Source organism: Leptosomus discolor, chromosome 3 (genome assembly GCF_034619465.1).
Source record: "Leptosomus discolor isolate bLepDis1 chromosome 3, bLepDis1.hap2, whole genome shotgun sequence".
In the NCBI taxonomy this organism is placed as follows: domain Eukaryota; kingdom Metazoa; phylum Chordata; class Aves; order Leptosomiformes; family Leptosomidae; genus Leptosomus; species Leptosomus discolor.
The window spans coordinates 7,995,360-8,023,136 of record NC_141393.1 but is presented as its reverse complement, the minus strand read 5'-3'; the positions used below and the strand labels follow the sequence as shown (position 1 = coordinate 8,023,136).

The 27,777-nt window shown below is 42.8% G+C and overlaps 1 protein-coding gene across 1 annotated transcript in view; it reads left to right on the top strand.

The window, feature by feature from the left end:
- The first annotated feature begins 201 nt into the window (after positions 1–201).
- The window catches only part of KCNH5 (potassium voltage-gated channel subfamily H member 5), a 159,674-nt gene continuing 132,098 nt past the window's right edge, over positions 202–27,777 (top strand). The window contains exons 1-4 of the mRNA XM_086462342.1: positions 202–274; positions 13,547–13,670; positions 20,708–20,814; positions 25,257–25,385. Coding sequence (XP_086318468.1) covers positions 202–274; positions 13,547–13,670; positions 20,708–20,814; positions 25,257–25,385 — 433 coding nt within the window. The remainder of the gene's footprint in view (positions 275–13,546; positions 13,671–20,707; positions 20,815–25,256; positions 25,386–27,777) is intronic.

The following is a 27,777-nucleotide window of genomic DNA, read 5'->3' as shown; positions in this document are numbered from 1 at the left end:
TCGGCGGCGCCCTGCGCGGCGCGGCCCCAGTCCGCGCTGCAGCCGCCGCGGGGGCGCCACTACCATGAGCGGCCGCGGCCGCCCCTGCGCGACTCACGGGCACCGGGCGCACCAGCCGCCGCCGGCCCCCCCCCGCCGCCGCCGCCGCCGCCGCTGCCGCCGCTGCCGCGCACCCCCGGCCCCCGAGCCCGGCGCTGCAGGATGCCGGGGGGCAAGAGAGGGCTGGTGGCACCGCAGAACACCTTCCTGGAGAACATTGTCCGGCGCTCAAGCGGTGAGAGATCCCCTCCCTCCCTCCCTCCATCCATCCCGCTCTCCGTCCGTCCATCCAACCAACCATCCATCCATCCGTCCATCCATCTATCCCTCTCTCCGCCCGTCCATCCATCCATCCCTCTCTCCATCCGTCCGTCCATCCATCCTCGGGGCGCGGAGCCGCCGCGCCCGCTGCCTCGCCGGTGGGGCTGTGCCAAAGCGGTGCCTTCAAGGAATGGGTTCTGCTGTGCCCCACCGGGCTCCTCTGAAGCCTGCCCTCCGCGGTCCTTCCCCTGGTCCCTCTCACTTCTTCTTACATCCTTATCGGTATTGTGAATTTGTAGCTTTTTTTTTTTTTTTTTTTTTTTTCTGAGCCACTTCTTAAAATAAGTAGTCATCACTTACATTTCTAATATCCTCTCTGCTTGTCGGGTCATTTTTTTCCTTCTTCTTGTTCTTTAAGTCTCTAATAATTGAGCTTGCAACCATTTTCATTCAGGGTTTCAAAGTCTTTGCAATTCTGAGACACTTTAAAGTCTGTGGCAAAGGTACCGGGAAGGAGGATGAGGGAGTGACAGTGATTTGAAAGATGGTAATCCTGTGGCTGAGCAAGTACGTAAAGAACTGTCTGCAGCTGCTCATCTACAGTTCCTCTGTTAGATGAATATTTACAGGACTGAATCAGGACTGCTTGGCCATCAAATTATTCCTTCTGCTGGAGTTAATTTTACCCTTTCGTCCAGTGCAAAGCAGTGAGTGAGAGTACTCTGTACAGCTCCGTTGAAGTTACGGTGTGGCTGCACACCACTGTCTCTCTAGGTGTATTAATGTAGATGCTGCTTTAGGCAAGTCTTGCGCTACTTACATTCCTTTTTCACATAGGCTTTGCACTGGCCCATAACTACTGAGACATGAGTGTTCGCACAAATGAAGTCCAACAAGAGACTTCGACTTTGCGTCTGCTAAAAGGACAGCCCAAGTGTAGGGTGACCCTGCCATAGCAAAGCACTGCTGTGCCAGCGTGCATCTGGGGACGTGAATAGGAAAGGTGGGCAGAGCACAGCATTGAGAAAAGTTGCCCCATATATTATTAATCAAGACACTAATGTGGTGTGAAATGGTGCTGAAAAGTGTTCCACCTTTCTATTGCACAAGTCTGGATTTGCCTCACATTCATGCTAACGTGGTCTGGTGTGCTGGCTTGAAGTTAATTTTGATGGCAAGTAGTGAATTAGGGATTCACTGACTTCCACAGGAGCAGAGTGGGATGAGGACCGAGAATTTGTTTTAAAATGTTGTGTGTTAAAATGCCAGCCTTGTATTAAGCCATCAACCATATTTTGGGGGGCTTCCTCCCTCTCATGTTGCCTGTGTCAGTTCTGTGGTCGGCAGCTGACTCCCTGTCAAGCTCCGTAGCTGTGCTATCACTAGCAGCTAGTTTCCCTCAATAGTGTGTTTATTTACCAGAATATTAAATACAAGCTTAATTAATAAGGGTTTATATAGCACTTTCCCTCTGACAGTTTCAAAGCACTGGGTGGAATTTAATTACACTTCAGAGGTCCTTGTGGAAGAGGACACACAGAGGCATTCCCAGACAGTTCTTGGAATTGCGGTGTAAATGGGGGCTCAGGGCATCACCGTTGTTTTCCCAAGGTCATGCAGCAAGTCAGTGGCAGAGCTGGGAACATGGTTTGGGATTGCCATGCTTTTGTATCATGCTCTAATTAAATCACATGTCCTCCCTGGTGAAAGCTCAGTAAAGGTTTGAGATGTCAAAACCTGGAAAAGCTCAAAATGCTTTTGAACATTATACTTTAAAAACACCTATCCCCCTCGCCCCAGTGTTTAACCTGGTCTAATTTAGGAGCATAAATCGTGCTGATTGGGTCATTCATTCTGCTTTTTCTCTGCCACTGGTGATTCCTAAGCATGAAGCTACAGAGGCAAGTCTGCCCCTTTGGACAGCAAAGCAGAAAGTGGATTGGGAATTTGTTTTTAACTCATGTAAGTCATTAGTGTTGTGCCCTGAAACATGGTTTAGTTCTTATTTTTGTCATCCAGGACATAACCTTTTATTTGTCCTTTATTGAAATAGTAATTTTCATTGGATTCAGCACTGTGTAATCTAAACTTAATGGAATCCAGTAGAGCAAATCTGGTTCAAGTATCTCCTGCCAGTGCTCAGTAGAAGGGAAGGATTTGGTCTGCTGGCTCTGTGCTGGGTTTTGGTTTTGTACTTGAATTCACCAGTTTCCAAGATATTTTTTTCATTGACCAGTTGAGGAATGGGATGAAGGAAAGACTGATTATCGTTTTTTCAAATACATCTTCAACATCCTCAAAAAAAGCCCTTTTATCACCTTTCCTGGTTCAGGAATACTGTCTTTTGAGATTTCTCACAGTTATGCAATCCCGTTGCACTTTGTGACCGTAAATCTTTTCTTAACAACCAGGAGAAGGTTTGTAGGTAGAGGTAATAGCTTCTATTAGGCAACAGGTACCTCTGGAAAAATTAGGCAGGTATTTCAGCCGATAGGCTCTTCTTCAGGTGAAATGGAAGTAATGGTTTCAAAATGAAATGTAGGTGGAGACAAATTACTCAGAGTTGCCAGAGGTGGATCTGAATAACAAAATTGGTAGACAAAATTGCAATAATTTTAAACTGTGCAAAATCAGAACTGGCGTAGTTGAAACACGGTGTGCAAACTTAGTGTGGTGGCCAGCCTGATGTTAAAAGCAATTATATATTCAATTTTCAGCATTATTTATGCATTTTCTGTTTAGGAATGCTGGGAACCTTTCCTTTTCACCCCAGCTTTGGCGACAAATCAGGTTAAAATTGTGGAAGAATTGGGGAGTCAGTCATGAGCAAAGCATCAAAGAACTGAGCAGAAAGGTACGGGGTGGCCATGGCTCTTCTATCATCTGTATGGAGGGGTGGGATTTCTGGGCTGCCCTGCCGAACATTCCTCTCCCAGACAATGTGTTTGGGAAGGATGAACCAGCTGCCAAAGCAATGAGGGGGTCCCACGGTGTCTGTTTGCCCGGGGAACCTCTCTCTTTGAGGTGACTTTACACCTCGGAGCTTGTGAAGTGTTTTAGAGCAGCGGCATACTTTGGTTTTTTGGACAGCAGTAGGTTGCAGGCACTTCCCAAAGCGGTTGGTGGTGGACGGTAACCTCCAAGCTGCTTTGTGGGTTCTTTGTGGGCTCCACTTGAGGAGAGACAAAGTCTGCGGGGAGGAGTGGGGTCTGTCGTTAAACCAGCTGCTGCGGTTGGTAAAAAGGGACAAGTCATCAGGACACACAGACCTATCTTCAGGGCAATCTCGGTGCACTCTCTGCGATCTTTTTTTTATTAAGCACAGCGAAAATACATCGAGTAAAGGTCTTATCTGAGGCTCACAGAGATTGATACGATCTCACTACAGCCTTGACTGTGCCCTGGATCTTAAGAACACCAGGTGTTTTGCTGAGCTGAAGGAAGAAGTGTTTCGTGAGAGCGCTGGGTTAACTCATGTTAAGGTGACTGCCTTTTACGGCCATTAGTATTTTTGACTTTTAATAAGGGCCCTCCTTAGGGCAATGTTCTTTCCTAACATGTTTTCAGCCGTCTGTGCCCATTATTACTAATATTACTGGTTGCTTCTTCAGTGCATTCAGAGCTCCTGCTGATACTGACCTCGGCTCCGCATCGTGGAGGTGCAATGGGTGCAGAACGGGGCAAGTCTCTAGAGCAGGGCTGGGCTTTGTGGACCTGGCGCATGTGCAGAGCGATCTGGCGAGTTGAACCACACACACAGGGGCAGACAAATGTTCTGTCTTGCCTGTTCGTCTTCACCCTTTGCATGTTCTCGCAGCAGAAGCATTGAGCTTGTGCTAATGGCTTAATTTGCTTTTCTGGTAGAGGATGAGTTTGGGAAAAGGTTAACTCTGGGATTTTGCGGCAATATGCAGTAAAGAGTGCTAACAGTCTGAAAGAGGGGCTTAATTTAGTGAAAGACTATATATAGTCTTATCTATATGATTAAGAGTCATCATTATTGATTATGGTTTCTGTTGCAATAACTCTTGAAAGCTTCCTCGGGAAAATGGGTCTTTCAGGTCTTTCACAAATGTATTTTGACACTTGGGCTGAAATCTTGGCTCTGTACGGCTTACATGGGAATTTTACTGTGAGCTTTACGGAAGTCAGCATTTAATTCCTGGCCTCCTTCAGCTTTGTTGCCACATTCCTAAGAAGCAGTCCCTTCAGACAGAGCCTTATGCCCTGCTGGGTCCCTGTGACTTGGTTGGGTGAAAGGATCAGCCCCGTTTACAGGTGCTTGTGTTGTCAAGGCAGGTTACCCAGAGAGGCGGAGGGAAATGAGAGTCACATCTGTAGTGTGAATTCACCTTTTTCATTTGTATTACACTGGCATTATAGATAAAATAAGTGTCTGTGTCTCTCCTGTCCTTCTTACTAGTCCATGTAGTGTACCTGATGTCTTACAGTCAGGGTGACAAAGCGTTGTTTTTCTCATGGGACGTGATACATGTAGGCTTTGCTCCCCTAGATTAAAACAAGCTGCATTTTCATCTGATCCGAGTTAAGTTACACACACTGCAGAAAGTTCTTTAATGCAAGTTACTTCAACTTTACAGGATAACCGCCATTGGGAATCCTCTGAAAAAAGTGTGGACCTCAGCAGTTCCCTGCATCTCTACATAAAGACACTATAAACTGTGGGGTGAAAGTTTCCATCCTCCAGTTCAGTTGACAGCGGAGAAGTTACTGAAGGGATGACCAAGGAGCTTATGTCATTAGGGCTTCAGCTTTTGGAGGCACAGGATTCCTTTTGCAGTTTCAACAACTGCAGGGGGCCTGCTGATATGTAAATCAGTGCAAAGTGGATTTTTACACTAAGAAGCGTTACTAGGTGACATTTGTGAGGAGGTTTCAATTGCAAGCACCCCGCTTGCCTTACTTTTCAAGCTGGTTTGCTGAATGCAGAAAGGTTAAGCATACCTCACTGCTGCTGAAATCAGGGGAGTTTTACATGATCTAAAATTGTTTGTATGTGTTTCTTTTTAAAAAAAACGTGGTTATGGCAGCTGTGTACCATTGTATTGATTTAGAAACCCAGATAGTGCAGTATCGTTAGCTAAAGGAGTAGCTGGATTTCCTTGGGGTCTGATCAGCTGCTTTGTAAATTGTGGGTTTTCTCTTTCTAACATTTCTTTCTGTGGGGTGGGACGGAGTAGTGGGATGGGGGGACGTTGTTCTTTTCTGGGGAGGCTTGGGCGCTGCTCAGCACTTGCCACAAGAGGTCACTGCGAGAGCTGTTGCGTTCTGAGGTTGATGTTTAAGTCTGATAGAGGAGAGAAAAATGAAATTATTCATTATTTTTTAATTTATTTTTTTTTTAGAGTAAACATGCAGGTTTTTTATTGCTGTTGGAAGGAGTATACGGCCAAAGAATAATGTCAGGAAGTTAAGTGAGGTATGAAAATACATTTAATTAGCTTGTTTAACAGGGTACTGTTAGGTGGTTAACTGGAATTTTAAGTTATTCTCCTGGAAAGCTAGGAATAGGTTTTTCTAGTTTGATAAAATGAAGTAATTGAGTAAGATTTTGGAGTTAGCACTCAGAAAAAAGTCGTAAACTTGTTTAATCAATGCACTCGGTGACCAGCTATTTTAAATGCTGAGCCCTGGGTAACCCCAATAGCCAGGGCCCAATCCTGCACACGGCCGCAGGAGGGACCCTGGCTTGTGAGTAGCCCCTTAGGAGACTTGCCTGAAGCAGCACCTTGGTACCAGGCTGGGATCCATCCTGCTGATAGCTTTGCTTCAGCCACTTGCACAAATTGGGGAGCATAGGAGAGGGAGATGATTCTCTGCCAAAACAGGTTTTTTGGGATACAGCTGGGCTCTGTGAAGCTCTCTGCAGCCAGGGCTAGTTTGGGGCTGAGTGTTTGCAAGAGGAGCCCCTGTGTCTGAACAGCTGCTGTTACCACAATTTTCTCACCTGGGCAGGTGAAGCAAGCACTCTCACCTGTATAAAGCTAGAAATCTATTTTTTGGTTCCTCCCCGAGGGTGCCTGTGTGCCATGCATGAGAGCTACGGTGCGCTCCAGTTTAAATTTAGCCTCGCTACCTCTGTGTTGTGTTCTGCATAATTTTAATAGAGAAGAGATTCAGCAGCGTCATTTAGATGATAAGCGGGATAGGTGAGGATTAGTTTAACTCCAGGATAAATGAATGTGTGGGGGAGAAGCTGTGATCAGAATTGTATGAAATGTCATTTTGCAGGCAACTTGTCGGGACGCTCGCTTGTCCTTATGGACTGAAAGCTCTTCCTGGGGTTGGTAAAGGCAAGGGACCGCACTGTTTGCGGGCTTTCACATTCAGAATGATTAAAGTTAATTTTTTAAGTTTTCAGGAGGTAAATTCCAGGCAGACTCTAATCTTTCTTCTTGAGCTCGCTTGCTAAATTGCTGAAAGCTGCTGTGTTCCCAGCTAAGTGACTTACACGTGCATTTAATATTTCAGCTAATGCTGGATTATTTATCTTTTGTTTTATTTGAGGTGCACTTATTTGGGGCAGGAAGGAGATGATTTTAGCATAGTTGGTATGGTGGCATCTTGCTATGGGTTTAGCCCTCTTTGCATTTTCATAATACGAGTATTAAATAAAAACAACAGTGATACAGACAGGTGACGTAAAGAGTTAGTCCTTTGAGAGTTTTTTTTTCAAGCAAGCAACGCTTAATGTGCTGGATAAATTGGATGACACCAATGTTTTGCATGCTTTAAAGACACGGGGGAAATAACAGCTTTGTTAGAAAACAGCAATGGGGTTTTATAGTAAGGAGTACAAAGTGCTGGCAGAGGTTGCTGCTTCAAGCACAGCAGTTTGTCTGCAGCCGACCCTGGAGCTGGAGCAGTGTTGGTGCCCGTTGAGGCTGAGGCTGATTTCAGAGGGCAGTGCCCTCCAAATGAGTTTAGGATTTTCTGTTGTGTTCTGTGGGGATGCAGTACGTCTTGAGCATGTGGTTGGAGTCACTGTAAGCACACTGGTGGAAATATGTATTATCAGGGCCAAGACTTGCTCAGGAGAGCTAAAAGAAAATAAAAAATGAGAACATTTTTAGGACCCCTGCTCCCCAACACGCACACAGAGGAGCCCTACGAGTTTTCCAGGATGGTCTAAACAAGACTGCAGCAATATGCTGACCCTGTGTAGTTATAAGGAGAGTCAGCTGACAGCAGTTTAAGTGATTTGGGGCTTTTATAAGACAGCATTAGCAAAAAAGGCAAATTCTAGAGGCTTTGCAGACCCTGTCAGGTCCGGGCTGCATTTGCTCTGCAATGGAAGGGTGGTAATTCTGAAGGACAACCCTGTGTAAAGTCGCTTGAGTTAGGAGTTTATTCCTGGGTAGAAACACTGCTTCTCTTTATTATTATAATAATTATTATTACTTGTGTTCTGCTACTGCTTCATTTTTTAAAAACATCTTTTCAGCAGTGACTTTTCTAAAAATATTAGTTGCCTTTTTTTTCAGGATGAGGTGAAATTCTGAAATGGTGATTTAAACAATTTTGGTTACAAGTGGTACCCAAGCATTCTTGAGAAAAGATGATTAGCGACAACGTTTCTTACTTGGCTAAGCATATCTCCTGGAATGATTTAGCTGTTCTTGCTCTCCTGTGATTACATAACATGAATTTTACACTGCTTTGGGCATTTTGTTGGTTAAAAAAAAATTGCTTGCACACTGGTCTTTTTTTAAACAAAACAAGGCTAAGCACTGTGTTGAGTATTAGCTGCTGCAAGACAGAGTAAGATTAAACACTTGCTGCTCTACAGCATAGGCTGCCTTTATACAAAAGAGTGTTTTTACCAAATAGAAGTGCAGCAACAGCAAATATAGTACCTTTAACAATTGTTGTCATCAATTGTGTTTTCCAACCTGAAATTTTGCTAACTGTATACCTCTAATACCCCAATTCCTTGCCATCAGTATTCAACCTTGTAAATAGGAGAGCTGTATTAGCTAATAAAAACCCCTGCTGACTTCCTAAGAGGAATCTAGCAACTCTGAGACAGGCAAGTCTGCTGGCTGAGCCCTGCTTCCCCTCTCTCTTAGAGAGACGCTGGTGTTTAGATGTGTCTAGTAAAAGAACTTACACAACCTACAGATTTGTGATTTGGACTGCCTACAATATATCAGAAAGAGGGATGGGTGGAGGCAATGATACCAAGACAAGCTTAGAAATAATAAAAATTTACTTTTATCTCTAAGGAAACGGGAAGTGGAAATGCATTTTCAGTGCATTGGAGAAATCCAAGCAAGGATGAATGCATTACAAGGCATTTCAGGGTAAACATCATGAGGGTTTTAGCTGTGTGTTAATGTTTTTAGAGTACGAGATAGCACCACATGATAGTCTGGATCACAGTTGCATAGAGTTTCATGTGCTGGATCAGACCATTGGTCTGTCAGATTTACTGTTCTGCTTTCAGCACTGGCTAGTGTCTAGCAGACCAAGGGAGAGGTTCCCAGCCTCCACAGTAAAATACTTGTGAGACTGAGTGCTGCTGTACCTGGAGAGAGAGGACTTTCCTTTCTCGGCCGCAGCACAGATATTGCGGAAGTTTTAGTTACCAGTGTCTTACTGTAGAATGCGAGCTGTATTTATGCATTGCCGTCTGTAACTTCGGTTATCCTTGGCGATCCCTGTTGTGATACTATTCTTTCAGTGAAGTCATGGTATACTTAAAAATGGAGTAAATTCAGGTGTTCTGGTGTAGATGTCGTGGCTGAATTTGGTGTTGTCCACTTATTAGTAGCTAAACTCTGTTAAGAAATACTTATTCTTGAGAATACCTTCTATATAATACATTCGTAAAAAAACCTACCTTGCAGAATATGTCTCTTGTGTATTGAATCCACAGGAAAATGGCTGTGGAGATCACAGTGCCGGTGTCCTTGGTACGCTCATCACCCTGCAATTTGCAGACCTTTTGTGGCTTCTTTTTCTTCTGAAGAAGGCCCAAAACACTAGTCTTATCTGTTGAAGACTAGAGCAGGCCAGGAGAGCTTGCCATTCCTGTGCAGGGAGTCTGAGCCTGGGCATGTCTTGCAGAAAGCATCTTCCCTGGGGGCAGTCCTTGATGCGTGGCATTGCAGGGCTTATGCCCGTGCTTTACTGAAGAGTGGTCTTGCAAAAGTCCTTTGTCTCACTCTTAAAAAGATCTTTGGTATCAGCTAACCAGTATGGAGTGTGGGCCATCAGGGGAAGGGGAGGACCAGGAGCGAACCTGGGATTTGATGGTGGAGGTACACCCGGTGCTTGCCTGCAGCAATGCTGGGCTGCCATCGGGTGAATAGCTGTGGTTTGGGGGCGTTTCCTCCCTGTTGTATGGAGATGTATCCCAGGAGGGAGCAAGTCAGTTGGCAGCCCGCTGTCTGGCAGACTGGCAGGTCTGTAGCACACTTGTCTTTTGCTGTACCTCGTCTGCTTGGTTGATGACTTGGCTTGTGCTGAGAGGCTGCTATGGGACTTCACCACAGAGTCACCACAACAGGGCACAGGGGGACACTAAGGTGCCCTTGGCGGAGGGTCCTTGCTTTGGAGCTGCTGGCCAAGGAGGCCAGGAGGAACATGCAGCCAGTTGTATTTGGAAGGGGACAGACTTTTCTTTGGTGTTAGCCTGCCCTATGGCAACTGAAGATGGAGAGGTGTTCCAAACGCTTATGTCTCACACCAAATGCAAGCTGACAACTGGAAATTGAAGAGAGTGGAATTTGCCATAGTCAGACTGATGGAAATCTTAACCCAAGACACAACTGTGATTGACCTTTCTTAGCAAGGAAAACATGTAACTGAGTGGTAGAAATATGGAACTTGGGCATGCAGGTGGATTTAGTCCAGAACTGGCTGTTAGGACCCAAACTCAGGGAGGTAACTGCAGAAATGGACTTTAATGAGTGGTTAGTGGTGATGCTGTGATGTAAAGCAGTCTCTTCTCCAACTACATAAAACTCCTAGAAACCCTAAGGTTGTATTCTCTACTAAGGAGGCTCTTTTGTTGACCAAGGTTAGGCTCCAAAATGGAGACATCTTAGAGAATATACAGGGAGTCACAGCAAAGGACTAAAAGCAAAAACTCCTCTGTGTCCCTTTGCACTCTGCAATTTTAAGAAATTATGGCCCCAAACCAGAGGTTCTCTGAAATTGTCCTGTTATCCAGTACACAGTTTGGATGTTTACAGCTGGGTAGGGAGAGGCTATTGTAAAGTTAAATCTGCCTGGAGTTTTAATCTGGAGAAATTGTAGAAATAGGGAATAATGGGTACGTGTCTTGGTTGGAGAAATTAACGTGGTTCCTGATCAAATGTAGGGTAGGCATGCAGTCCTGTAGATGCTGAGGCTTGGGTACGCAATAAAACCTAAGGGTCAGAAGCTGACTTGCTCTTCCTTAAATTTTATCAAGCCTCTCATTGAGCAGCAGCATTAAGGAAACATGGATTCCTATGGCTTTGTGCCTGCAGTTAGAGTCATTGGTCTCTAACAAGATGTAAACATTGATTCAAGATTTTTCTTCAGTTGGAATAGGACACACACATACATAGTCACGTGCTGAGCATGGATGAATAAACCTTATTTGCTTAGGAGACAAAGATAAAAAAAGAAGTCAGTTAAGTACAGGAAAATTCATGGGGAAAAAAAGAAAATATATTTTAATATCTGGGGAAGTTTCTGGTACATACACTCTATATCCGATCTAACCTTACAAATGTTAGTACCCACCAAGATACTAATGTCTATTTTTTTTCTGATTCTATGGGATTTTTTCTTTTAACTATCAGTGTGTAAAGAAGTATAAAATCCATAGAAGACAACCATTAAATGCTGTATATTGGCTGCTGGCTGCAACACGTATCTTCTGCTGTGTCCTCTGTGTCCTGAAACAGTTATGTGGTGGGAATACACAATCATGATTACGTCTGTTGGACAGGGAGGCTTTGAAGCAGGGTTATCTGCTTTTGTACTGTGGTCCTCTGGGGAGCACCCAGAAGTGCACAGCATCTAGGAGTGAGTTTGCTGTTGCAGTCTCTTGTTGCCCAGGTTGTGCCCATTGTAGCTAGATATGTGGGCAAAACTTCGGCGAAAGGTAGTCCTATAAAGAAATCTCTTTCCAAATCTAACCAGAGGGCTTGTAATATTGGTCCTTTCCCTGTGGGGTGGAAATGAAGAATTGCTTACGCTCCCATCCTCTCCAGCTGCTTGTGGTGGTAAGGTGGCCACCACGGGGCAGCCTGGCAGATTTAGGGGGCTGGTGGTGTCTTCCCTTTTCCAAATTGGAGATGGTGCAAGGTGTTGGGGTGACATCATCAGTACAATGGGATGAGCTGCAGTGAACCCTTTGGTTTCCAGGGGGTTAGGATGACCCCTGTGTTAGTATCTCTGCTGTGCTGTGGAAAGCTGGGCTGACGCCCTGGTGCAGGAAGGGATGTGGAAAGCCAGGGAGATTTAAATTTATGTAGTGCTCAGGCTTTACTCCGTATCTCTTGCTGCTTGTGGCGAGAGCATCTCCCTTCACCTGGGAAAGCAAATTTTTAATGTTGCTGTTTAGGCTTAAGAGTATTTGTGATGCAGTCAAATAAATTATTTGAGCTTAAAAGTGTTAGATTTCACAAAATCTAAACTTCTATTTCTCACATTGGTTGGCTTTTGAATATTTCTTTAATCTGCTTTCCTATAGAAAATCCAATAATCTCCAGATTATTTTTTTACAAATTCAGGCTTATAAAGAAAAAGGAAAGACATTCCATTTTTCTGAGTACACTTTCCTTGTTCAACAGAATAATGTTTGCGTAATGTACAATCCAGTCACAGTTATAAATACTCTGAGAAGGGTGCGTGTAGCTCACGCAAACCCAGTGTCACTTTTATGTGAAAATGAATGTGTGCACCTGGGTATATGTCTGTAAGTAATTGGCATAACCATTCTTCGGCTACTATGAGGAAAATTTGTAAAAAACTCCTTAATTTTTTTTCTTCACCAGAAGAACTGATGAAAGGAACGTTTCCTATAATTTCTGTACAGCAGTGATTGTTTACAGTTATATTTTTAGTGTCAATGAATGGGACCAGTTAGTTCCATAGCTGTAGTCAAAATGGAATTGAAAAATAACGGTAAAAATAAACTGCAAAGATCACCACAGACTACAATTTGAGAAACTCTACTAAGTGAGAATATTATTTCTGAAAAAAATTAGGAACATTTAGAGTGTCGATGAACATAAAATCCCACAACGTTGTGTTTTAGCAAAATGGGTATTTTCTTCTTTGGAAATGCCTTGCTAAAAGCAGGGATGGAAGGATCTTTCCAAAACTATTTTAGGACTAACTCATAATGTGTTGGTGCCAGTCCGTGCGTATAAACTGTAGGCACTGACTGAATGAACAGATGACTGAAGCGATATTTAAGCCTGAGTTCAGCCTCCTAGAAATACTCCCTGCCCATATTTTGTATTTACAGCAATGGATGCAAGTTACTAGGATGAGCCAAACCCACCTATTTCCATTTTTGAGGGACTGCCACTGAAATGCAGTACCTGTTTTGTGTTATTTCAATGTGTAAGTCCCTTTGGCACTCGTCAGTTCCCTGATTGTGCCGACTCATGTTCCCTGATCATTTCGCTGTGGATCACCTCGTATCTGCCCTCCCAGGTGTGAAGTGGCTTGTAATGTACCATGAGATGCAGTGGGCACATCTCGCCCTTCCCCAACAGCTCCTGGCGCTCTCTGTCCCTCAAACCAGGGATGCTGGCTGTGTCCTGCACAACAGACTGGGACCTGCCAGGAGGAAAAATTTACTTGTCTTAGGCAAGCGAGCCGTCATCAGCATTGGGCACACATATGGTTCAGCATTTAAAACTCAGTTTGCCAGTTAATTTAAGATTTGAGTTCAAGTTACATATAAAATGAAAATCAAACTTAGTACCTTGCCCAGATGCTGTGAATAAATGAATCGTTTCTGAATGGTTAAAGCATTGGTGCTTTTATCAGTATTTTGGGGTGCAAGAAGCTACTTACCTTGCTAGGAATTACCCTGCTTCATCATGATTTCTTTTCTGATGCCTATTTTGATTTCAGTTCCCTCTGAAATTTCATGATAGTCGTTACCATCATGAATAGCGCTCTGCATCTGCTGTGTAATACACAGAGGATTTAATTGTACTTTGCCACTGACAACAGCCGTTTCTGTTTTTTTTCTCTTTTCGTTTTTCAGAATCCAGTTTTTTGTTGGGAAATGCCCAGATTGTGGACTGGCCCGTAGTTTATAGTAATGACGGTTTTTGTAAACTTTCTGGATATCATCGAGCTGACGTCATGCAGAAGAGCAGCACTTGCAGGTACGTCGACTGTCTGTTCATTGACATTTGATGCACTTTTAAAATTATAACCTGCTGGGAAGAACAATTAGCTTTTGGAAAAAGGATCAATGTAAGAAAAGCATTGTTTTGCAGAAATTAAAGTACTGAAACAGGCTTTAAATAAATGAAACCAGCAACTTATCCAGGACATGGTAAAGCACTTAATGGTATGCATTCGGTTAAACACGTTGTTGACTAACTTTCAGTAAAATCAATGGTTAGTTCCACCAGGATTAACAAACTGCTCAAATACTTAATGTTAAGTCCTTTGCTAAATCTAGGTAGTGTTTAGGATCCTGTAAGACTTAATCCTAAATAAAAGAAACCTAAATTCAATTTGTTTATATTTTTTACAGTTTTATTTAGAACATCTGCAAATTTAAGGTATTTCATCCAAAACTGTTTTGAAAGCAAGCCACATCTGCCTGGTTTGGAAATTCCTGTCATCTGGTAACTGCATAAACGCAATGAGCATTGAAGGAATAAAGACTGTTTGATGGAAAAGCTTTTTAAAAGTTTCAGCAGTGAATGAGGGTGAACTACAGGTGTTCCCAAAAGAGGGGGTAAATATGAGGTTTTAGACTTTATTCTTCTCTCATTTGAAATTTATCCTGGCTAGTATCAGTACGAATGTGCTCTAGCTAATGATCCAATAAAGAAAGTAGCTTTTTAGGTAATATATTTCAAAGGCTTTTTTTTACTAGTTTTTTGTTAATTCTCCTGTTATTGTGCCAGGAGGAGGTGTGCTATTCTGTAGCCCTTGTTGGTCCCTGTTATTACACAGAAACGCACACAGAGAGCACAGTCATGTGCAAACTGCATCTTTATTCCCAAGAGGGCAATTAAGCTGATGATATATTTACTCTGAGCATTGCAGCTTTATGGCTTTTTCCTTTTGTTGGTGGTCTTTCAGGAGCGGGCAGCTGTGATTTATGGTTAGACATGCATCTGCGCCTTGTCTGCTGCATCCTTTAAAAGGAGATGCTTTGGGGAAAGACTAAATCCCTAGTGCGTGTGCATGTGCGTGTGTGCATGAGCAAAGTAAAACAGGGAATGAGGCAGCAAGGAATGGCTGAGATACAAGTTTGTGTAGGTTTTCCCTTTGTGTGTTCAGGGAGCGACCAACTCCAGGGCAGTGGGAGGAGGGGGCTATGTATCTGCAGCGATGATTTTTTCAAGACGGGTGCTGCCAGACACTGATCATTGACTGATGTTCCAGCTGACAGGAACAGGGCAGGCAGTGAGCCTGTCCTTGGACGTCCGTCATCGCTTACTCCGAAAAGCAACATGCACTGATGTGTGGTCACTGCTCTCATCTGCCAGGAAGGGGAGGAAGCCTTGGGGATCTGGGGTTGCTCTGTGCAACCAGGTGTCCTCTAATGGGCAGTGGAGAAGAGATGGACACATGCTGCTGAAGTGAAATATTCATTCACACAGTAGCAACAGGGTTGATATACTCAGCGAGGCTGAAAGAAACAGCCTTGGCACAGCCATCCCGGATATACATGCGTGCTTTCCCCTTCACTCTCTGCTATCCTGTATGTTGAACTGCATATGTTTGCTGTGAGCCAGCACTTTTATAGTCTGTGCGTGTTAAAATCATGGAAAATACAGAATGGGATTGTAGGAAAATGTTGAGGAAGCGAACATTTAGCAATACCTCTGTGATAATAATTCCCCTGTGCCTCAGATACTGGAGTGGGGTGGGTGGGGGTGGGCAGAAGGTTTGTTCCATCTGAGTGCTTTGTGTGAATGTCATGGCTGTAGTTACCATTTGTAAGGATTCTGTTTTGACCATGTTCAAGTAGATCATGCAGGTGAATTATGCAGATGCAAATTCAAAGAGGAATTGCTGTGGAAAATGGAATTGGTAGCAGAGATTTTTTTTTTTTTTTTCTTTTATCATCATTCTATATATCCATCTCTGGATTTTGGAGTGGCCTCTCTACACTCAAAGCATAGCTAGCACTTCTTTTGTGTCTAGGTCTTAGCTGATGGAGTTATATATGCAGTGTGATGTTTCCTGCTTCTTGGGAGACATCCCGGTCTGTGCAGATTAAAGGAGTGCTGGAGAGGTTTTCAGCATGTACATACAGTGAGTAGCCTTCCAGGGCAATGTCTTTGGAGCTGTTCTGTAATTAAGAGCTGTGCAGCTGTATGGAAGGGAAAATAGTCTTGAAGGCCAATGGTGCCTGCTTAGGCTTACTCAGTAGAATGTCATTGGAGGTTTTTTGATATTGGGGGCTATTATTTATATTATTTTCTGAGTCAGGCTCTCAGTCCAATTTGCTATGTTGTGTCCAGATTATGTTACACTGCAGATAAAAATTGCTTTATATATAATGTTTGCTTTACTGTTCTAAGGCAAGTGCTCTGGAGTAAGAATGCTATGGTGCCACACCTTTATTGCAGGTTTTGGAAGGGTCTGTTTTTACAGCTTTTTAGTGCCAAAAGTCCAACCAAAGGAAAATACAGATATAACCAATGTAAATCTAGTCCCTGTTAGAGGAGTTGTTGCTGATCATGAGCGTGATAAAGGACAATTAATAAATTTTGCAATGTTTGGTCAGTGTGCCCCTGCCTATAAGGTATAGTGCCTTCAAATCAGCTTTCACCCATGCTTTTCTCCTGGGTAGTCCAGCGAATATGCACTATCTCCTCTTTCTGTCTGTCCCACCCAATACCCTGCATTGGGGCTGCTCATAGTTCATCATTGTATTCAGGGTAGGTGGTCTTGGCTGGTACTGATCAACAGGGACATGTGGATGAACTGGAGGCACTGGAGGTGCGAGTGATTTTTCTTCCAGCTCTGGCAATGAGTTAGTCCTGTGATAAGCTGGTAATCCTTTGATTTTGCACTTCTCTCATCTTTTTAATCAGTGACAACGTGCCCATTGGCAGGAAAATCACTTAGAAATACCTCAACAGTAGTGCCAGTCTCCCTAGTTTCACGGGCACTGTATAAAAAGCACATGTATGCAGGGGTCAGGCTACATGAATACTGAGTGATGGGAATCAGTGTGTGTTCTTTCTAGCTGCACATGGCACCCAAAGTTGCATGTGTAGCTGAGGCTGGTGTATGGAATAATGGGTATAAGTGAGTGCTAAATTGCACAGGATTTTTAGGTGGAAGAATTTGTATGCTGGTGAAGCGTTGCTGTGCCAAATGAAAATGAGCTGAGAGTCCAGAAGGAACAGGGCATCTGCAATTGTTACACCTCTAACCTTCAGTTAACCATGCAAAAACCCCTGCCTGGAGATGCACCTGTAGATCAACCATCTGCAGGAAACCCACTTGTGTCATGCCTAGTTGCCCACAGTCATGACAGTGTACATCTTCATGAATATGTTGAAAGAGTAAACAGTTATAAAACATTAAAATCCAGTTTAGTGTTGCAAGTGATATCAGTGTTTTCTAATGTTGTTGCTTATCAGTTAAGCTCTGTATTCTCGTCAAGCTTTTAGAAGAGCAGGCACCCTTTGAGTGGCTGGTCAGTAGACCTACCCTGGCATTTTACACTTGATGTTTGCTCCAGGCTTTGGTTTGCTTACCTTTCCTTGCACCCAAGAGCCTTATGCCGGTCAGGAAGTAGCTGGCTGCTGGTTTTGTTTTCAAAGAGAAAACCTGCTTTTAGGCCCTGTTTGTGTGCTGCCTTCCAGCTGTACAGGGGAGGGAGTTGAATCTTCTTGCTGAAGTGGTTGTTTACAGGTAACGCTTCCACTGAAATGCAGCACTCCAGTCAGCATCTCTGCTCTCCCTTGTTTTGATTTTCTGCCATTTCAAGTGGGATTAAAAAAAGTCTGTGAGTGAATTCCTGGCTCCAGTGAAGCTAATGGCAAAATTCCCACTTCGTTCGAAGAAATGGAATTTTGCATGGTGGATACAACGTGCTGGACTTGAACAAATTTAGATTTGATACCAGGATATCACCTTTCTGACTTGATTTTTGTGTGTGTGATACAGGCCTCCTTGCACTGCTGAAGATGTGCAAAGAAACCTTGCTGAGCGTGCCAGTGGGACCCAGGGAGCTGCATTGTTTCTCCTTAGAAATGGTGCCTGCTCTTTAACTTGCAAAATTTTGAAGCTGTTGATGTGTATCTGTATTTGCTGTTTCTCCTGGGTAGATGTTTGTCTCTTATAATTAAGGCCTTTTCATCCAGTGCTTTTGGATGAACCGAGCTATATATTGGATGTAGGATCATATGCCTTCTGGGCTTCACCTGTCCTCTGTCCTGGGTAGTTCCTCACAGACAGTGGTTAAATATCTCCCTGGCACGCACTGCAGACCTGGAGCTGTTCTGATGCCGCTGCTCTGGATCCTGACAAAGGACAGAAGAGCACGATACAAAGCTTTAGATGTGCTTTTCTGTGCTGAAGGATGCTTTCAAAGGGAGCCAGGAGGCCAGGCACTGTAAACGACAAGTGGTCTGTTTCAGAGGTGGGGAAATTGTCTAAGACTGTGCCTTTCTCTGCAAATTTCAGTAAGTCTTGTATCTCTTTGATAAGTCTATTTTCTAGGTAGTAAGATTCCCAGTAGCAGGGTGGTTTTGATATTTATGTCTTGTACAGTTTGCACTGAAGGCGCTCGACAAGCACTAAATAACAAAACACATGAGGCAGAAAAAGACAGAGTGATTGACTGAAGAAGTAGGAGTCCCTCCATGCGTACAAAATAGGACAGACTAAATTAAATTAAACCTGTGATAAGCAAAGATCTTATATAATTTATACAATGAGTGGCTTTGAGGTTTCTTCGGCACTGTTAAAAATCGCCTTCTGAAAAATATTTTTATTATTCCACAAGCCTTTAAAATGTCTCTTTATATGTGAAAATAATGTAAGATTTGAGTATTGCAGCTTTACTGCAGTAATAAGATGGCTTTAATTTAAAACATAAAATTGGTTGATCATATTTAGCAGTGCTAACTGGTATTGTCCACCACTCAGAACACCAAGTATGATTTGTCATATATACATACATGTAATTTTAATATTAATAAATGATGACTTTCTGCATTATAGGCCATGCAAAGTCAAGCACTTTAACAAATTCTGGTTATTTTTTCCTTCAGGACTAAGAGAAACATTGTTTTAAATTTCAAGAAAACAAAAAAGATAATTCAATTGCACAACAGGCTGTGTGAAAACTACCAGCTCTTATTTTGTCTTGCAGACAGGAGAGCAATCTGTGTTACCTCATCAGAGCATTAAAAAAGGCTTAGGGGTTTTTTTGGGTTGTTTTTTTTTCGGGGGGGGGGTGGGGTGTTTTTTGTTGTGTTTTTTTTTTTTAAAAAAAAAAGATCAAACTCTTTTTACTATCTCATATATAAATGTAAAAAGGTTATCAGCTGAACTCGGGAAAGAAAGGCAGGTCATTTGAAAATGAGCAGTAGGCTGTTTTGCACTTCCTGAAGACGGCTGTGTATGTTAATGCTGAGCAGCACCTTAATGAAGCCTTGTGCCCTGGTAAAACCATTTCCTGACATCAGTTGCCGTAGTGGCGTCTCCATTATGTTGCTGTCTCGAAGGTAATAGTTATGATATGTCATTTATCAGTAGCTCTCCCTGTGTTAGCAGTGAAGAAGTGCCTGTAGTGACATACAGATGTTGTAGTCACTCTGATGCCCCCCGTCTGCCTCCATCACCCAAGCTGGCAGCACCTTATTCAGGGAGCAGCCCCATTACCTCCCTTGGTTGGCTGTGTAAAGAAAGGATTCATGGTCTGGCCTTCATTGAGTATTTTAATGCTTGCCGAGTCACTAACCACTATGGTGTTTTATTGTTTCTTTCAGAACAGTAGACACAAAATAAATGTTTATTGAACCTTTGGAGGTCTGTTGATCAATAAAAGAGAAGCTGCATTGAAACCGCAGAGGCACTGATAACTTTACTCTTTCACATTCTCAGGGTTGTCTGTTGTAGATTTCAGCTGAAACTCAAACTGTAAACAAAGAGAATGGGGGAAAAAAAATGGCTTGATCAATTAAAAGTATATTCATCCAAGTGTCTGAGAGCTTTTATCTCATGTTCCATTTTCCTTCAGTTCTGTAATTGGGAATTTGCACAGAGTGGTCTTCGCTTGTTTTTAATCCAGGGAAGAATGACAATAAAAGCCTGGCTGTTTCCTTACAAAGGCTTCCTTCAAAAGTAAGGTCAGGAGATTGGGTTTGCTTACACCAGCTGAAAGTCTGACCTGGAAAAGAATGCAAAGATGAGATGGTCAAGTGGCAAGAAATAGCAGAGTTAAAATTATATTTTTATATTCTCAGCCTGGAGAGGGATGAGTCTCCAAAAGCATTTTAATGTTTTCTGTATTTTCACTGAAATGTTAAAAAAATGCAGTATACAGTAAGGAAAATGAGGGTGGATTTGGTTGTGTTTGGTAGTAGTGCAGATGCAGCCACACTGAGACAACTCATACATGTGCTTTCTGTGGTGAATTTTCAGAGCATTATGGTCCTCACTGAATATTGGTTAAATCCTGCCTCTGTTTGTAATCGGTATTCAGTAAAAGGATTCCAATTATCTTATTGTCCTAGATGCATCTTGACAAGATTAGATTTGTAGCCATTGATTCGGCCAACAGCTTTACCTGTAGTAGCTTTCATTCGTCCTCCAGAAGCCTTTTCAAGAGGATTGAACAAGATTTGGGAGGTTTTAGAGGTTTTGTTCTGTTTTCTGTTTTTGACAGCAATATTCACATGGCCTGCATCTGTGGCAATAATGGTTTTATAGGTATCAGCTCTTTTTCTAACAATATATCCATAAACATATGCTCAGAAGAACACTTAATGAAACATTGCAGTACATTTATTTGCTGTCATTTACAGTAAAAAGGTGGTCATGGTTACTCAGTATTTGTAGTTTACACACTAAATATTGTAATGAAGTGTAAATCATAATTAAACTTTGGTAAATGACAGTTAATAGCATCTCCAGTGCTTATGCTGTTTAAGGTAACTGTAACAAAGTTGTTGCTTCTCTAGTAAGAAGAGAAACCTTTTTTCTCTTTCAGTTTTATGTATGGTGAACTGACAGACAAGAAGACCATTGAAAAAGTCAGACAGACTTTTGACAACTATGAGTCAAACTGCTTTGAAATTCTCCTCTACAAGAAAAACAGTATGTATACATTTGTGTATGGTGTTGGGCGTGATAAAGCATATTTAAAGTGTATAATAGATTAAAATACATTTTCATTTTGACATATGGGTAAATTTGGGGCAAGGTTTGGAGAAGAAATGGGTATTTTGGTTGCCACAGCTCAAGAAGAGAGCTCTTTTTTCAGGACAAGTGTTCAGATTGCCAAGAATAGTAGTTGCTCCCTGCTGTCTCTAGTCTGACTCCTTCTTTCCAAAATATATTTAGTTTTGAGGATTGTTTCCCTGAAGGGAAAATGACTGGGTTAAGTGAAAAGAAATCCTGAATGAGGTTCCCCCACATCCCTCAGGAAACACCCCCATGTCTCCACAAGTGAGAACCCAGACCCTGTGTGCCGTGAGTGGATGCTCCCAGCAGTGTCAAAATGCCTCCATGGTGTGTAAACCAACACATGTGAGCTCTGGTGCGAGTACTAAATTTGTCACATAACACAGGGATTAATTAGAAAACCAGGGGATTTTGTAACTTAATGAGATGTAGGACTGAAGTCCCTTCCTCTTGATGGCATTGGATTTGCAGGAGGTTGCCAGAACCAGAGAAGGTTTTCTTCATTTTATCTTAACCATGAGTGACTCCAGTCACATATTCTGTCCTGCCACGTATGTGGGTAGTACTACTTCTGGCTTATCAGTGTTATAGCACACTGTTGTGTGGTCTCACACTGGGCTTGTGCGATGTGGACATCTCTCCAGGGCTGGTGGTTGAAACTCCTGCTGTTGTACGTGGAGGTGAGCAGCCTCCTCCACTGGCACAGGCCATCTTCCCAAAAGAGAAAGCCAAAACTATCAGAGCTGTTTCTGCTACCCTGAGCAGAATGAGTCTAGTTGACTGGGTCAGTGGCCATGTCAAACACAAGCCAAGATCAAGGTCGATGGAGATGTTTTGTTCAGTTTTGCTTTCGTTGCCCAGTACAGGGTGCAGGTCCTGTGGGGCTGGGGAGCTTTCCCCGTGGTTCAGCTGCTAGGAGCCCAGTAGCTGAGACCATGCTCTCCTCTGGGTGGACTTTGGTGCTGGCATGGGGCGCCTTAATGGGGTGAGGCTGGAGGTTTCCTCACATGCTGTGGCTGAGGGAAGGTAATCGTATGCCTCAGGAAAGACTCAACTGTGCCTTACTGCCCCATTTTAGTGCAAACTCACATAAACCTTTCATGACATTGAAGAGAGCATCCTGGATACCTCATCTTCTTGAAACAAACTCACAGGCATTATGCTTTACTTCCACTTCCCCTTTTTAGACTAAATCTTCCTGTATGTGCACTTAAACAGTAGGGAGTATCTTTAGATTTCTCCAGTTTTGCCTGCTTCAAAGCATTTTAGCCAACACTTTAATTAAAAAGAGAAGCAAGAGCAGCTCTGAAGTCCAGCTGTTTCTGCAGGTGCCCAGGAGAGCCCTCCAAATGACCTCTTTTTGGTTCCTCAATGTATGGATGTGTCCGTTCTCTAGATTTTCTGCGTCTCTGCCGGTTTCCTATGCAGGCCACCTGGATGCTCCCCTCACATTAGCGGAATTTCCCAGGACAGGCTCTTGTTGGATATCTTTGCAGGTGGTGGTGCCCAGCCCCGCCATGACCTGTGTCTGTGTGATCTCTGAAGAGGATTCCAGAGACCCTGTGCTCTCCCTGATCCTGGCTTCTCTTATTAACTGGGCTGGCAGCTCCTGCTCTAGCATAAGCCAGTCCTGAACTAAATTCCTTGCTATTTTATTTAAGTGTAAAAAGAGGAAAGCCTTCTCGTGGTGACTTTTTTGTTAGAAGCCAGTCACATTTGCTTAGGGTTGTGGATTGTCTGCTGGAGCTTGATGATGCTTAAGAGATTTATTGAGCTGCAGTTGCCTTAATAAAATCTTCACCTTTGCCCAGATCTTCAAGCCCATACTTTCCATAAGTTATGCAGGATTACAGAAAGACTTTATGGAAAAGTACTCATATTTCTTTTCAGGCTTGAGTCAGTTCCCATCCATAACATCTGTTGCCAGCTCTCTCCTCCATCACCTGAAGCCCAGAACTTCAACCCCTTGCTAACACTAATGGACTCACCTTTTGGCTCCTGTTCAACAGCTGGTTTGCCCGGGGTTTGCTTCCATTTGTCATACTCTGAGCCTTGTGGAAGAAGGTCCTTCAAGAAACTACCTGCTTATCCTCCAGGCTGAATATTGGAGCAGATAAAGAAATAAAGAATAGTTATCTGTTGGTATGAGTATACTTCTGCAAAATGTAGACAGTCTGTGGAAGGGCTTCTGTTTATCACCTGCAGAAACCCTGCATGGAGCTTGCAGTGCTCTTGGAGCACCCTCCCACCCACATTTTCAAACTGCAGGTCCAGAGGTGCTGTGTGTTTTTGATGATGTGGCACAACCATGTTTTTTTTTTTTTTCTTCTCACCCATTCCTTTATGCTTTTGGCAGTGGCAGATTTTGAGATTTTCAGGTTGTTTTCCCATCCTTATTTCCTTTAGCACAGAGATGATCTTTAAGAGCTGATGTTCTCTGGCAGCATCCATATGACTGCTGACTTCACATGCCCCCTTGGCATTTTAAACGAGTTTGCAGGTTTTAGGTTCAGACTTGAAAGTTTGCTACAACTTTTTTCTCCTTTACTGCATTCCCTCATATATAGTCCTCAGCTCTCCACACCCAGCTATTCAGCAACCATGTTAGGTGTGCATATATATCTATATGTATGTATGTGTATATATAAATATATGTATGTGTATGTTTATATATATATACGGTAATACTCAGGAATCGTCTTTGCCTGCTTTTGCCCAGATTGCTGCTTCTACAGCAGTTGCCACCTTGCCTCTGTCTTTGACTTTTATCAGTGTGCTGTTGTACAGGTTATTTTGCATCCTTTCTTTCAGAGCTGCTTGTAGGGTGCCGATGAGTTGCCAGGTATAAGTGCAGGTACAGTATTGCTCCAGAGAGCTGCAACACTGTTTTAGAGGATATGAAAAGAGTCTTTTAGCTTGGGTTAGCAACCAGGAATTGAGATAATCAAGCAATCAGCATAGTGGCTTTGGAATTATCATAAAAAGCAGTCCCCCATCTCTCCCTCTTCTACAGTTTACATCTAGTGAGTTACTGTTTAATCCCAGTTCAGCAATGCTGAATTTTGTCATGAATCCTTGTGGATTTTAACCTTCCCCACAATAGTCCTAGTCCAAATGGGTTTCATTGCCCTCTGGGCATCTATCCTGCAGTTCCTGGCACAGCTCCCAGACATGGTGCATTAGAGGAGATTTGGGGGGGAGGGGGGTGGGGGGGGCACAGTGGTGCCTGTGGGATAACAGTGGGCAAGCAGCTTGTCTCAACATGTCAGCTCTCAGGCTGGCATTCAGGCAGCTCAGGAGAAAAGTCATTATGTCAACTGGCTGAAAGCACATCAAATCCCAAAGCTAATTAGCTGGCTGTGAAGGCATTTATAGTGCAGTGTGTGTAGGTGCAAGTTTGGGAGGGAGGGGACATGGCTGTAAGCCTGGAGGTTTGCCAGATGGAAAGCATCTCTGACATTCACGTCCCTGCAGGTGAACAAGGTGTTCTGAGCAAATTGCTTAAAGTCTTTAGGGTTTCATCCCTTACAGAGCAGACCTGGAGGTACATAGGGGACTGCCATGTGTGTTTCAGCCTAGGAGGAAACAAGAGCAGTTTCAGCTCCCGAGCACCTGCAGGAGCAGGTGAACAGTGAGGATTTCCAAAAAGCCATGCTAACCACTCCAACACTGCAGGCATTTTTTGGCTGTTTATTTGATGGGTGGTAGGATTTGAAAAATATTTTGCATTTATTTCAAAAGCTAAATAGAGATAACTGCACTGGGAGAGTGCTGCACTGGGCAGGACAGTGAGGAGGTGGAGAGTATGCCCTGAAACACAAGAAGGAAATAAAATCTCCTGTTTTATCTTGATAGGACATTTAGAGACTGTGTCTGGATTAGCTCAGGTCCTCTTAAGCAATGGAGTAGCATCAAACTTGGAGCGTTTGACACTCTAGTCCATCAGGTTTGGATTTGATAGCTCCATATTGTGTGAAGAAGGAATCAAAGACAGCATCCATCCAATTTTTTCTTATCTTCCTACCTTGCAGACACTTAAGTTTGTGAGACATGCTGGGAAAAAAAACAACAGCAAGAGGGGAAGAATAATATATTTTATTTCAGAGTGGAGATTTATAAAGCCTCCTGTCTCTCTGCTTATTGTCTAATTAGATTAATGAAGCTGTAAAAATGGGTATATGTTGGTTTCCTTTGAGGAGGTAAATAAAAAAAGATCTGGATGATATACAAATATTGAGATATGATCCTAAACTGCATGTGTTATAATAACATACAAATGATGAAGTATTCTGTGTACGATCTGGGGAAAGTTTCTGCTACACCACAGTCCAATGTCACCTTTTTCTCTGCTTCAGGAACTCCAGTTTGGTTCTACATGCAAATTGCACCTATAAGAAATGAGCATGAAAAAGTGGTTTTGTTCTTGTGCACTTTTAAGGATATCACTTTGTTCAAACAACCGATTGAAGATGATTCAACAAAAGGTAAATATGAAATACACTATTATTTTTCGTAAATGATAAAGTGCATGCTTGAGCTCAGTCCTGTGACAGGGACGTGTCATGCCTGTGATCTGTGTCTTGAATTCAGGAAATGTTTTTTGACCACTCTCTTAAGTTATTGCTTTAAAATAGAAGATAAATCACCATGAGTAGAAATTCCCTAACAACATTTTGCCAGAGTCACAAGCCTTCCTTTCTCTTTGTAGTTTCACTACTTCTTCACTACAGCTGGCATTTGCTAAAAATTACATAGTTTTGAGTAATTTTAATGCTGTGTTGTTTTGGGAGACCCTTGTCCTAAGGAACTGGTATCTTCTTTTCAGAAAAAAATAATTGCAGCTCCTTTGTGCTGAGATGTTGATCTTTCCTCCTTTGCTCACTCTTGGAGATGAAATGCGAAAGAAACAGCCTATTAGGGTCCTTTATTACTGGTCAGCAATGATGACTGCATGGCAGTGGATGTTGTACTTGTTACTTGACAGCTGCTGGTGATTGTGTTTGACATGTGCCGTTCTCTCATCACCTCACAACCTGTGGGCAGACCTGCAGCCTTGCACAAGAGGGCATTGGTGGGGGAATGTGAAGAGGATCTAGCAGCCTCCTCTGCTTTGGTTATAAGACATGTGTCTTCTGTCAGGTTCGTGTGTGTATTGCTTTGGGTAAAATACACACACTTACATAAAGAAGGGCATTTATGCCACTGTGTCCACATGCCATCTTCTCTTGAAAGTTGCCTTCTGATGATTAATTTGTTGCTATGTTTTTTTCTTCACGCTTAGAGAAGGCTTGGTTTCTCACTGAGAGCTATGTGTGCTCTAAGCCACCGTCTTTAGAATAAACTTGGTGTCGTTTGAATGCAAACAGGATTTAAACTAATTTTTTATGATCTAGATAACACTTATATGTGTTTGGATAACTGAATAGTAGATTTACATGGGCAGACTTAAAATAAAATGAAAGGTTTCTCTTCGGGCTAACACCAATAACACATTTTATTTTTTTTTTTTTGTCTAGAGAGTATTATCCCTAAAGTTATAAGATCCTGATACAGGAATACATTCTCAGCCATCATAAACTTTACTGCCTCTACAATTTAGTTAACAACCTGCAAGTGTTCCTTTATTTCACTTTTAGCTTCGTAACATGGAATTCTGCCTGGAAATAATTTGATTTTTTTAGGATAAATGCCAGTTAATTGAAAGGACTTTAATTGTAGAGATCTGAAGGCATGGGAATGGCTCCTTGCTGCAGTGTGTGTAATATGTGGTGGGAGGTCATCAAGGAAAAAGCCAGTCTTTGCAAAGATCATCTTGTAGGATTTCCTATTTGATGCTTTCTGGGAGTACTGAGATGTATTACACATGGAACCAGCCCCTGACACCCTCCCACCCCTCCCCCTGCCCTGTCGCTGTCCCTGCCCCAATTTCCGCAGTACATGGTTGCACTGAGGAGTGGCAGGGAAAACGTATTGGAGGTGGTTCCCAAATACAGAAATGATGAACGTTGCCTTGGCCTGGGAGATTCGTACGCTGCTGCCTTCCCTGGGGAGGCCGGGATGTGCTGGGGGGCTGAGCTCTCCCCCTCCCTGTCTTGTGGCTGAGGAGGAGTAGAATCTACCTGGCATCCATTATAGGAACAATATACGTTCCCGTGGTAAAGAGCAATAGCTGCAAAGTGCGTAACTTGTGTACTGCTGTTCTCCTGTGAAGGGTACCATTAGTTGAAATGCCAGGTATTAAATATGAACATTGCAAAATAGTGTCGTCAGCAGCCAGAGAGGTTTGACTGCATGTTTAAAAAGCGCTTACTTCTGTCAAAGTCATACTTTAAAAAACCCCCAACAAAACAAACATAGAACAAAACCCCGCAGAAGGCAGTATAGCCACATCTCTTAAGTGACTTTAAGGCGTATGATTGGAGTCTTAAGAATTTGCTCAGGGTGCTTTGATTAAAGCATTGATTAACATTGATCAATATGCCCAAGAAGCTCCATAATTGCAAACCGTTGACCCATTTTTTCTTCTGCCTTTGCATAAATTAGAGCTTTGTCTTTTATATTCTTCATATAAGAAAAATCATACTCAAATATTTGCATCATTTTACTACAAGGATGGGAAACCAGCACTGTTGCATTACCCTTTGTGTCTCAACTGGGTAGATCTGTGGGATCCCGCGGCACTGGGATCACAGTGTTGTTTTGTCAGTGCTATGAGAGATGCATAATTCATTGTCCTTGCAGATAACATTACAATGTGCTTAGAAGCTGTCAGGCCACTTTCTTTTTGAATTATGAGATTGGTAAACATATATATTACAATTTAGTGGAGAATTTTTAAACTTTTGTAAAATGCATTTCAGTAAAATACTGCTGTTG